Source organism: Trachypithecus francoisi, unplaced genomic scaffold (assembly GCF_009764315.1).
Source record: "Trachypithecus francoisi isolate TF-2019V2 unplaced genomic scaffold, Tfra_2.0 Lachesis_group11, whole genome shotgun sequence".
Classification (NCBI taxonomy): domain Eukaryota; kingdom Metazoa; phylum Chordata; class Mammalia; order Primates; family Cercopithecidae; genus Trachypithecus; species Trachypithecus francoisi.
Window position 1 is genome coordinate 122,192,112 of NW_022681456.1, and position 13,264 is coordinate 122,205,375.

The window sequence follows — 13,264 nt, forward strand, 5'->3', positions numbered from 1 at the left end:
CTCAATTATGTTTATAAAGCATAGGAGAAAAAGACTGAAGGAAAATGTTGCCAAAACATTAATGGAGATTATTTATGAGTTGTTCAGATAAGAATAATACTTTTATTAATTTGCATATTACTGATTTGCTTAATTTGCATATTACTGATTTGGTAATAATTTATATGTTGCTGGTTAATAACTTAAATCAAGTCTCCATCCATTTGACTTAAATCCTTTCTCTTCCTTCTTCTCTGAATTCATCATTCACGCCCTCAATGAAGAGTCACCTTCTCTATAACATCTTCCCAGATTCTTTTATCTCTACCCAAAGCAAAACTAGAATTCCTGCCTTGTCCCCTCTTAACACCTAAGAGCTTATTGGGAAATTATAGGATGTTTAAGTAGAAAAATATCTTAAGAGGCCAAGATGAGGCATGTGTGCCTTATTATCATTTCATGATAACCTGAGGTCTACAGGGTTTAAATGGCTCATCCAAAACGAGCTGTAGTTTATACTTAGTTAACTTCTCCCTTGTAGACTGGCATTCCTAACAGGTAAACACGGTTGGATTTATCCATGTGTGTAATATGCATTGCATTTAGTCCAAACGCGTCATCACATAATTGCTGGAAAAGTTGCCATGCCTATACACTTCCATAGGATCATGTGCATATTTTTATTACAGCTTTTATCACGTTGTGTTTTAATGTTTTTTCTTTTTTTTTCTTACTTGCCTTTCCCCACTATACTCCACACTTCTCAGAGTCAAGGGTCATGAACTATCAAGAGGCAAAATAATGTAGTGAGTGAAGGTTCACATTCTGGAACAGACATTCAAGTTCTACCACAATATTGGCAATGTGAACTTGCACAAATTATTTAACCTCTCGGTGGGTTGTGGGCAGAAGTGTGTTGCCTCCTCATTCAAATTCAAATATTGAACCCCTACACCTCAGTACCAGAGAATTTGACTTGTTTTTAAAGATAGGGTCTTCAAAAAGGTAAGTTACAAGACGTCATTTGAGTAGACTCTATTCCAATATGACAATATGACTGGTGTCCTCACAAGAAGAGGAAATTTGGACACAGATATGCACCGAGATAAGACCATGAGAAGACAGGGAGAAGACAGTCATGTCCAAGCCCAGAAGACAGGCTCAAAAAAATGTCAACATTATTAACACCTGAGTCATGGACTTCTAGCTTCCAGAATCATAAGAAGACAAATTTCTGTTGTCTATGCCATCTAGTCTGTGGTACTTTTTTATGATACCTAGCAAACTAATATATTGTGTTTCTGTTTCTTTATATGTAAAATGGGTGTCATGATGCTATCTGCCTCACTGGGTAATTATGGAGATTTACTACCCTCAATTAGAAAAGAAACAATAATGATTATTATAGCGAGCATCTGTCTTTTTGTACCTCAAGGATGTATTACTGTTCCCAGGACATAGCAGCTAGGGGTGAATATGTATTTGTAAATAAAAGTTAATAATATAGGGAATAAATTTTAAAATTTAACTTGCATCTCATTAATCACCCTGTCTTTTAGGCTTACAGTAATAATGCAATCTTTGCTTAAATTATTTTGGTTTTAGTGCTTATTTCCCCATTTGTCGCAACCAGGATTCTGCTCCAATATAGGTTTTTAAAGTCTCATTAAGAGGATTCATAGTTACACAGCACAACTTCTGAGTGGCACTATCAGTTATCATAAACAATCTTGAGACTATCTTTAGGTTAGGCCGGGATATTATTGTTTCAATGGAATAATTTGCTTCTATAATAAATGTAGTTTCATACCTTTTATCCTGCTGTATTGAGTTACTTTGTCTAATAATTTGCTTATGTATCATGTATAATTTCTTTGTCAGTAAAAGATAGAAATACCATAAGTCTTTAACCCAAGAGCCCAGGAATCCTATTAAAAGAATGTGTATATGTGTGTGGAAGTTTGTATATTTATAGTTTGTGGGGGAAGATCCATAGCTTTTATAAAATTCTCAAAAATCACTTGAAAAAAAATAAGTAGATTAGAAGTAATTAGAAACATCTAAGTAAACTGATGTAAATAACAAAACTTCAAACCATGTGTGTCCATGTTGATCTTTATGTCCAAAGGTACTATACGATCCATCGAAGTGTTTATAAGACAGCTGTCTCTGATAACCTAAAACAAGAAGAGATATTATTTTTCAAATTACAATGGATGATCCAGAAGAAAAGTTGGATAAGTTGAATATTTGTGTTAGTTATAAGTGGATGTATACATACAGACAAATACATTCACGTACTTAACAAGCAAAACAGCCGGGATTCAGGGATTTAACTGAGAGGAGCAAAATAAGGCTTCCAAATGCTTTACCTGTGGTCAGGTATCCAATAGCCTTGGATTTGATCTCTTCGGTCAGTTGTTGAGTCTGACTCAGATAGTCCAAGATGTAAATATTGGGAGTGAATAGGGCCATATTCTGCTCTCCACAACCAAAAGGCAGGTGAAGAAGATTCTGTAGGTTCTGCATGGCAGAACCAAGAATGTCTCCTGAAAAATCAATCAAGTCAATATGAAGGACTGTATAAAAATGGATAAGATAAAGAATATTAGTTTGTATTCCACATCTCTATGTCATAGATACTGGAAGGAATTATTTTAACTATTATCTGGATCTTATTTTCTCTTCTATTTGTTGGACCCACACTATAGAATTAGCAAGACAACTCGGGGCCTTGTTTTCAGAACCATGGTGGAGATACGTTATCCAAAGCAGCACAGCCAAGAGCAGAAGAACCCACAAGTTTGTGGGAATCGAAATTTCTGGAGAGCTCCCAGGGTGAAGTAGAAAACTCCAGGTCAATCATCATTTCTAAAACAACAGGATTTGGGCCCAAAATAAACCTTTGTAAAATGCTTGCCATTTATCAGATGCTGTTCTGAACACTCTGCTCATACTAATTCATTCAATGCTTATAATAATAACATACGTGGGTATTACTTTTTCATTTATAATGAAATTGAGGCACAGAGAGGCTGAAAAATTTCCCAGCATCATCTGGAAAAGACACAGCGGAGTCAGGAATTCAGCACACAAAATAGTGCTTCAGAGTGCCTGGACTTGGACACTTCCTTACACACTGTCTACCAATATCTAATAGTTGTGTAGCATTTACTACGTGTCTGGAGATGTCTAAGCATCTTAACTCATTTAATTTTTATAACAATCCTATGAAATAAGTAATACTATTATCTTTACTTAAGGGATGAAGAAATGAGACACAGAGAGGTTCAGTAATTTTCCCAAAGTGACACAGCAAGTGGTGAAAATGGGATTCAAACCCAAGGCAGCCTTCTGGGAAAGTCAGTTCTCTTATCCACTACGCTTTGCCACTGTAAAGAACTTCTACAGTCCGGAAACTGAAATCATATCAGGTATCTTTTTGAATCACAAGGGTATGAAACTAGAAATAAATAACAGGACAAAAATTCACAAATATGTAGAAATTGAACACATGCCTGAATACCCACTGGGTCAAGGAAGAAATCAAAAGGGAAATAAAAAAATACCTTGAGACAAAAGCAAATGGAAACACAACATACTAAATCTTATGGGATACAGCAGAAGCAGTCTGGAGAGGTAAATGTATATTGATAAACTGCTATATCAGAAAAGAAGAAAGATCTCAAATAAATAATCTAATGTTACACTTTAAGGAACTAGAAAAAGAACAAACTAAGCCCAAAGGTAGCAAAAGAAAGGGAATAACAAATATTAGAACAGGAATAAATGAAGTAGAGACTAGAAAAACAATCAATGAAACTAGTTTGTTGAAAACATAAATGAAATCGACAAACCATTACCTAAGATAAAAAGAGTGAAGACTCAAATAAACAGGACCATAAATGAAGGATGAGATATTAGAACTTATACTACAAGGATACAAAGGATCACATAAAACTACTATGAAGCATTATATGCCAGTAAACTGATAATCTAGAAGTAAATACATTCCTACACACATAACCTGCTAAGACCGAATCATAAATACACAGAAAGTCTGAGAAGACTAATAGTGAGTAAGGAGATTTAATCAATATCACAGGTCTCTCATCAAATAAAAGTCCCAGACTGGATGGCTTCCCTGGTGAATTCTCCCAAATATTTAAAGAACTAACATCAGTTCTTACCAGACTCTTCCAAAAAATCAAAGTGGAAGTAATACTTCCAAATTCATTTTACAAGTCTAGTATTACCCTGATACCAAAGCCAGACAAGGACATTACAAGAAAAGAAAACTACAGACCAACATCCCTGATGCATATAAATCCCAAAAATCCTCAACAAGGTACTAACTAGCTAATTGAATTCAACGGCTCACCAAATAGATGGAAACTGAGCCATTTGCTATTAAGATAGCCTAAAAATAAGAAGGGTTTAGAATGATGGTGCTGGATATAATGGTGTAGCATCTGTGACTTATATTTGTTGGATATCCTTTTGTTAATGAGACTTATTTGCTCAAAGCCAAAAGCTCAAGTAAGTGCAGGTCTTCTTTGGTTTTGATACTGGAAGATGTTCTGGATATAAGATGAGTGTTCTTCCCCTCCCTGTTAGTATTTTTCTGGTCTATACTTCTTCTACTGCAACAATGCAAGACATAACCATAATGCCACAAGGAGTGCAGAATTCCTTCCACTGTACAGTATTCTTTAGATGTCCCTCTTAAGTCTTTAATCTGGGCTGTATATAGGTGATGACTGGAAGGTAGGGGCTAAACAGTCCAGAATTGTTTTTAAAAAAGATAGAAATAAATCATGGAGGTAACTATCTTTGAAATCTGGAATGAGCAAGAAAGCAATTTGCCCTTTTTAACATGGGAACAACGACAGAAATATATTCTATTTAATTTTGGCATACATTTTATGTTTCTATACCTAAACACGTCTTACAGTTGTTCTTATCACCCTTAAGCTTTTCCAGTTGTTGGCGCGTTACTGGGGTTCTAGGTTTATAGGGCCTGTAAGTTACGAGTAGGATGCTTTGCCCAGTTTTGGTCATTGTCCCACAGGGACCACTGCCTTTGTGTGGAATGCTGTTCGCTCCTACCTGAGTGTTGTAATTTCAGGGCAAAAGAAGTGAAATATCGATGTTAACTAGTTCAGCATGCTGTACTCTAAAAATCACTGGTTTGTGAGAAAACATAAAAGTTTTTCCTTACTGAGGTAGCCTTAAATGAGACATGAACCTGAAATGCTAACGTAAATTTTTATGTGTCAGATCAAATGACCTTCAAGAAAGGAAAGTGAGTGTGCCATATATACCAACTTAGTTATATATACCAACCTCAATTATAAAATTCTTAGGCTAGAAATGCAGTCTAAAACAGATGACAAAATAGAACCATGGCAGAAATAGGTATAATTTTTCTCTTCTTTCCAAGCCTATGTATTATACTGCTTTGCAGACTTACCAAGGACAGACCAATAAGCTCTAGGTGAATCTTTTACAAGATTATCTGGTAAAGTTAGCACTACTGGTTGAGATACTGTGGATCCTAGGAAATAGTAAAGTGAAATTATTAATTCAGATCTCTCATTTATTTTAAAAATCATGATTTTGACTTTGAATATAAGTTATCTTCTTGATTGTTAAATCACTTAATGTCTACTTATTGACTATTCCCAACTCTAAAATAATCAGAAAAAAGGTCAAAGAGATTCCTATAATTATAACTAATCATATTCACATAAACTCTTCACAATCAGTTACAATTTAACATATAATGAAAACTTAACTTTGGTGAGTACATTCCAATTTACTTTTGCACCTATTATTTAATTGGATTTTCACAAAACAACTTATAGGATGAATAGACTAGATGTTTTTCCTGCCTTGGTATAGAAGAGTATGCTTAGGCCAAAAGAAAATAAATTTAGAACATCACCTAATTGTAAGTGATAAAACACTGAATCTGAAAATACTCCACTACCTGTGTATGCTCCTTAAGGTGACAAAATATTGGAATATAAAATGAGATCTCTGGCTACTATTAACCCCAGGGGCCTCTAATATTTCGAACATTCAAACAAACAAATAAATGGTGGCAAAAGCAAAATAAATTAGATAATAGAAAGAAATCCAGTTGCAGTCTGGTACTATTTATAGGGCAACTAATTGTTACAGCGTTGGAAACAAATATTTTTAGGCAATAGATGTGAGACAAAGCCCCAGATAGGTAATGGACTTCAGAAGATGTGGTAATCAGAAAAAAAAAAAGACTTGTCAGAATTTGGTTCAGAGGTGGGAGGATAAAATAAATGACATACATTAGGTAGAGAAAATTCTTCTCTGGTTGGGTGCTTTTGACAGAACTTTTAGAGTCATAGTTACTATTTTTAATGACAAAATTAAGGCTTGATGGGTAGAAATTAAATGGTAGAGAGAAGGGTTAAAGTCACAGATACTTGAATTTCTGAACTAGGGAACAGTCAATAAGGAAGAACTAAAAGTTTAAAATTTGCTTTGACTTGTGAAATTATTAAGTTTTATTACTTGAAAGTAATTTAATCTTTCCCAGTAGCCATGTTCTGAGAAGATAAATAATAAAACCCTTCATTCTAAAACAAAGACAAATAAAAGTGTCATTCAATATTGCCATGTCAGCAAAAACATGTAAAGGTGTCTACTTGCCATTTGTACAAATAAGTGAGCCCTGTGTCATCTCCTTTTCAATACCTTCAGGCTAATTGTTAGAAGAAGAAAAGAAAGTAGTCATGATTAATTTTACACTCAACAATATTCTGAATATTCAGCATATTCACAAATTAATAATAATACCTAAATAGAACAAATCACCCTCAAAATGTATTCCAGATAGTGCATCTATGAATTATTAAGCCCAAGATAATGCAGAAATGAACCATTTGATTTTGCATGCTATACAATAAGCTGTGTTACCAAAATGAAAATCAAGGATTTTCATAAAGATCCTTCAAGCTCCAAAATTCTTTCCCTCTATTTCAAGACTATTATACAGTTGACTTTAAATATTCTTTGCATAAGTGGATGAAATGTGTATCTCTGGCCTTCTTTTTCCAAATATTTGATTGAAATACTGTGTTTTATCTTTGGGTAAGTGGTTCACTCCTCTTTCCATGGGTTCTGAAAGCTATACTTTATGCTTCTTAATGGAGATAAATCTTTGAAATACACACAGATTGTTTTCCTCAAGGCCCAAAAGTTTTACTTTGAAGTCATACCTCTACCAGCAAGGGTTTGATCAGTGTATCCCTCCAGCCAATGTCTGGAGCTGTAGATGACCCATTCCCGCAGCCACTATTTTGCAGGGTTTCAGCAGTGACAGTGAGGTTGACTGTACCTTAAGTGGCATAAAATGTAAATGGCAGTTATTTCAATGAAGATATAAGGAGGCAGAAATCATTTTGAGCTCTCTGTTGAGGTAAATTGTTAAAATAATTGACATTTGACAGGGGAGAGAATAAAATATGACCTGGAAAATAAACACTCTTGAAGTCAAGACTTGATTCCAACTCCCCACCCCTGTCCTCAGGCATAACGGTCTTGGGTTGTGAAACAGAATACCGTCATAAGGAATGGAAGAATGGATAAGCGGTGGTGGTAAGTAATGGGTAAATTGCCTATCATAGACTAATAGTCCAACATGAGCTCTTAGGGGGATTTACAAAGGGATGTAAAAACATATAATAACTGTGAATCTTACCCAGTGTTTGGGGGGTAACCAGCCAAGTAAAGGATTTTTTCTCATTGCCACATATACAAATATTTTCATGTTCAGTTGAGAGAAGTCTGGCTTGGTAAACACTAGATGCTTTCAGTACAGTATTAACCTGTGAGGGCCCGACAAGGAAAGAGAGAGAAAAAGTGTTTAATCTTTTCCATACACAAACATAGCATAGTCACACAAGTCTGAGAAGTTAGAAAGGAAGTTCTCCGCCTTTCATATTTTCTGCTGTGGAAAGAATGGTTTCCAAACCATGAGATCTTCAAAGTCTTACAACAGAGTTATAATTTGACCTTTGGCACTTAGTGACTAATTACTCTGAAAAACCAGTATTTAGGTCTTATATAATAATGCATTACTTCACAGAACTGCAGCGGAATATGCAGATGTTTTGGCCAGTTTGGGTTGACCAAGTTATCATAAGCTCTTGGGAGCCTGTTTTCTTTTTCTTTTCTGTAAATTGAGGACATTGTCATCTACAGTTCACAGCCATGTGTGCTATGGCAAATAGCAGATACAAAGCATCTAGAAGACTGCATTGCAACTCAGGCTCACAAAGAAAAACTTTACTAACAAGGAAGCAAAAACAAACTTTCCTGAATATGAAAAAAATGTACTTTTATTTTTTCCTAAAAAATAGCTTCCTAATAAACTGAATAGTTCGACCTGCTTGATTTTTTTTTTTTAAGTAAACAGTATCACTTAAAGTAAAATCTGTTGATTAGGTTTGTTACCTGGCACTTTGGACACGTCATTTTGTCCCTACTCTCTACTGACGTTCACCAAATTGGATGTCAACAAAAGGTTGGGTTTGGGGATCACACCATATTGCAAACCATTGAAAGAGATGAGCTAATGCAAAAAACAAAGGCCACATTATTATTATAGACATAGCTGAAGTTTGTTATTTTGGTAAAAGTTAAAGAGATGGGAAACAAATGTGAATGCTTATTATTTGCAGTGTATTGTGTAAGGCTTGTGGTTTACATTACCTCATTCAATTCTCATAAGGACCCAGCCAAATATGTATTACTAACAGCATTTTACACCAGATACACTGAGGCTGATGGAGATCAGTATCTTGTTCAAAGCAGCAGAACTAGACAGTGTGAAAACCAAGATATAAACCCACATAGAAATGGTGTGTGTGTTTTTTCTATTGTGAAATTGCTGGGTTTTTTTTTCCATAGCTATTGGTCAGCTCTCAAGAGCCTATGAAACCCCTAAGCTGTTGTGTATTTTGCATCTCCTCATGTATCCCAAAGGTAAACAAACTTAAAATCTAATTTGATAATATTCAGCGTAATTATTCACAAGGCTTCAAAAGGGTCTTATGCACAAAATTATTGAATACGTTGAAGAATCAAAAGTTCTAGGGATCTCTTCAATCATTTCCACCCACCCTCCCCTCACACACAATAATAAAAAGTAGCTTATACCATAGAGCTTAAGTTCTTTTATGTTCAGCCAGCCACCTAGATATAATCATTTATACATCCAAATCACACATTGAGTGGTTGGTAGAGCTTGTTAATGTTTTTTTTTTTTTTTTTTTTTTTTGAGACGGAGTCTCGCTCTGCTGCCCAGGCTGGAGTGCAGTGGCCGGATCTCAGCTCACTGCAAGCCCCGCCTCCTGGGTTTACGCCATTCTCCTGCCTCAGCCTCCCAAGTAGCTGGGACTACAGGAGCCCGCCACGTCGCCCGGCTAGTTTTTTGTATTTTTTAGTAGAGACGGGGTTTCACCGTGATAGCCAGGATGGTCTCGATCTCCTGACCTCGTGATCCGCCCGTCTCGGCCTCCCAAAGTGCTGGGATTACAGGCTTGAGCCACCGCGCCCGGCTTGTTAATGTTTTTTAAAAACTTAGGAAGGAAAGACAAGTTCTTACCAAGTTCTGATCATCAGGCAACTGATATTTGAAGATAATTTACATAGGGAAGAACTTGCTATTTTACTAAGAAGAGCTGGTACCTGAATACAGCTCTTCAGATAGTTGAAGACATTGGCCTTCAGAGTGAATGCTTCTCCTCGAACCACCGAATAGGGCAGAGTGAGATCCACAAAGAAGGGCTGAAAAGCTGTCATGGAGACAGTTGGGGAGAGGCCAAATCCAGCTTTGTCATTCATGCAGAATCCACTGGCCTTCCATTGTGTAATTGTATCTGGAACAGTAAGTCTAAGGTTGGCTGCACCTGAGGAGCTAATAAAAGAGATAGCATACAGATTCACAGAGAAGCTGTCACCGTGTAACACATGTATAATTGGATCATTCCACTTCCTTGGAGCTCTACATTTCCTCCTTTGATGGTTCAATGGTCTGCTAAGCTACACTAGGCAAATTCTCTCTCTTTTTATTTTTTATCCCATTCTTCCTCTGTTTTGCTCCATATCATACCTTATCTGTAAAGAAGCTTAACATTAAGCTTTTGTGTCCAGTGCATTAGTTTTCCTTACCTTTGAGTCATCTTTGACTCTACTGTTTCTTAATTGTGAGATCTCATCTTTTAATTCTATTTTAAATTTTATGATACTATGTATTTTCTTATAAACCCTGAACAATTATGAACCATTAAAATACTCGACATGGGCATTAATCTTTTACTTTCTTATAAAACACTGAGAAAGATACTTTCATCTCTGTGCATTTCTGTCTTTCGTTATCAGTAGACACTATAAGTGGTCTTTAACACCAAAATATTTGGAAATGTTTGAGTGAGCAGGAGACATGAATTAATGACTCATTTAATTTACTCAGAATATCTAAATTGGCAATTTGTTTAACTTTAGTTTACTTATAAGTCGTTGCTATCACATTTATCCAACTTTATTGATAAGTATAAAACATGAGCCATATAATACAGTTTTTGTTTAAAGTGTGCACATTAGCCTTATACTTGAAATTTTTATGGCACCTACTTAGAAATTTATTTTTTTCCAACCTCCTTTCCTCCTCTTCTTCCTCCCCTTTATTATTTCCTTTTTTCTTCCTCTTTTACATTTTCTTTTCTCCTCTTTCTCCTTTCTCCCTTACCTCCATATGTATTTGTTGAGTATTATGTTCATCATGTCATACAACAAAAATTTCAGTGTGCTTTATAGTCTCCTGTACAACTTTCCTTCCAACAACATCCAAGTTCTTATAAAAAAAAGTGATAAAACATAATAGAGTAAGAAAAAGAAATAAGGAAAAAATAAAAGGAGAAAGTGAAAGGAAGAAAAAAGAGAAGTTAGAATCCTATCACAGGCTCTGCAGAATTTTTGACACACTCTTAGTTTTCAGTCTTGGGGACATATTTATTTCCATAAGGCTGGCAAATATGAATGTTGTCTTTCATTCAGATAAAAAGAAAAATTAAATGAAGAAAAACACAATTAAAAATACTCACTCAGTTGTAATAAGATTCCAAACCCAAGTTTCAGGAAATGATTTTCTCAGAGTTTCACCATGAAATTTACTCTTGAGGTCCGAACCTGTATAATCCTCTGAATGAATATAAAGAAATATCTATAAGAATGTTATCACCACAAAAAAAGATAAGTATTTGAACTAATGGAAATGTTAACTAATGATGTGATCATTTCACAGTACTTAAATGTATTCGGCCGGGCGCGGTGGCTCAAGCCTGTAATCCCAGCACTTTGGGAGGCCGAGACGGGCGGATCACGAGGTCAGGAGATCGAGACCCTCCTGGCTAACACGGTGAAACCCCGTCTCTACTAAAAAATACAAAAAACTAGCCGGGCGAGGTGGCGGGCGCCTGTAGTCCCAGCTACTCGGGAGGCTGAGGCAGGAGAATGGCGGGAACCCAGGAGGCGGAGCTTGCAGTGAGCTGAGATCCGGCCACTGCACTCCAGCCCGGGCGACAGAGCGAGACTCTGTCTCAAAAAAAAAAAAAAAAAAAAAGAAACATCACAGTATACTTCATAAATATATACAGTTATCTATCAATTAAAACTAAAATAAAAAAGTAAAATTTTATCTGAAGAAAGGCAAAGCAACATAAAAAATATTTAGTTATTTCATATCTAAAAAGTCAGATTTAACTTCTTAGCATTATGTTTTGAGGACAAGATTTAGTAATAATAGTAGCCATCATTTATTGAATTACTGCTATTTCTCAGTCATGATCAAAAATGCCTTTTACATATATAAACTCATTCAATCTTCATAATAAACTTCGACAAAACTTTGTCTATTTAGGCATGTCTTATGTTTGGTGAATAATATATGAATATTTCACAGATGTTTATTAAAAATTAAGATATTATAAATTATTCATCCCTGAAATAATCTATCAGTGATATTTTGTTATATTGTACCTAAAAACACATTACATGAGTAATATGAAAATACACTATCCTACAAAATAATTAAAAGATTAAAAATAGGCCGGGTGCGGTGGCTCACGCCTGTAATCCCAGCACTTTGGGAGGCCGAGGCAGGCGGATCACGAGGTCAGGAGATCGAGACCATCCTGGCTAACACAGTGAAACCCCATCTCTACTAAAAATACAAAAAATTAGCCGGGTGTGGTGGTGGCTGCCTGTAGTCTCAGCTACTGGGGAGGCTCAGGCAGGAGAATGGCATGAACCCGGGAGCAGAGCTTGCAGTGAGCCGAGATTGCACCACTTCACTCCAGCCTGGGCGACAGAGCAAGACTCCGTCTCAAAAAAAAAAAAAAAATAATAAGTAAAATAAAATAATAAAATAAAATAAACTTTCTCTTTGACCTCTACCACTAATTCCCACTTCATCTGAATATCTTAATAACACAATGCTCATTTTAAATTATTTTTCTTATTATTCAGTTTCCTGTTTAGCCTGCTAATGTAAATTCCTCGGGTTACTGTTTGTGTACCATCTTTCATAGTCTTTCAAAGTATAAATATTGCTTAGAGGTCTATAAGACTTCAATGTGAAAACATATTCAATAGGAGTTTGCACGGGTAAACTTCAAATTGCAACAGCTTTATGACTCTTTATTTCCAGTTTTGGCTGTGGGCCTGCAGCCATTCCACAGTTCCAGCCTCCATGCATGTGTAGAGGTATAATGGTATATTTCTGGTCTCAATCACAACTGGGCTGCATAGTTTCAGCACTTAATATCGGCCTATTGGATTTGTTCAGGACTACTGCAAATCAGTGCTAGCTAAAGGTATTAGTTGTTTGCTGGTTTTAGGAATAACCTTGTATACAGACTATGATCTGTGTTGATTTATTTTTCCTAATTTTCACCTATCTTTATCCTTATCAATAAACAAATGTATAATACACATTATATATGACTTATTTAAAATATATTATATAAAATATTTTTATATAATAAAATATATAACATTTACAAATATAAAATATATAACAAAATATATTTTATATAATATATAATATAAAAAATTAATATATTATATATACAAATATATAATATACAAATATTTAAATATTATTTGTTTGCTGCCCTCTTCCTGAAGCATCCCTTCCCTCCATTTTCTAGCACTCTAATGTATTTTGTATATATCCTGG

General features: G+C 35.3%; 1 protein-coding gene across 2 annotated transcripts in view; it reads right to left on the reverse strand.

Moving 5' to 3' along the window:
• LOC117090787 (ovostatin-like) overlaps window positions 1-13,264 on the reverse strand; it is a 123,555-nt gene that overhangs the window by 11,191 nt on the left and 99,100 nt on the right. For both annotated transcript variants that reach the window (XM_033223390.1, XM_033223389.1), the window contains exons 18-25: window positions 11,130-11,226; window positions 9,715-9,943; window positions 7,724-7,850; window positions 7,242-7,360; window positions 6,673-6,724; window positions 5,453-5,536; window positions 2,352-2,528; window positions 2,075-2,156 (exon numbers count right to left, since the gene is read on the reverse strand). In XM_033223390.1, coding sequence (XP_033079281.1) covers window positions 2,075-2,156; window positions 2,352-2,528; window positions 5,453-5,536; window positions 6,673-6,724; window positions 7,242-7,360; window positions 7,724-7,850; window positions 9,715-9,943; window positions 11,130-11,226 — 967 coding nt within the window. The remainder of the gene's footprint in view (window positions 1-2,074; window positions 2,157-2,351; window positions 2,529-5,452; window positions 5,537-6,672; window positions 6,725-7,241; window positions 7,361-7,723; window positions 7,851-9,714; window positions 9,944-11,129; window positions 11,227-13,264) is intronic.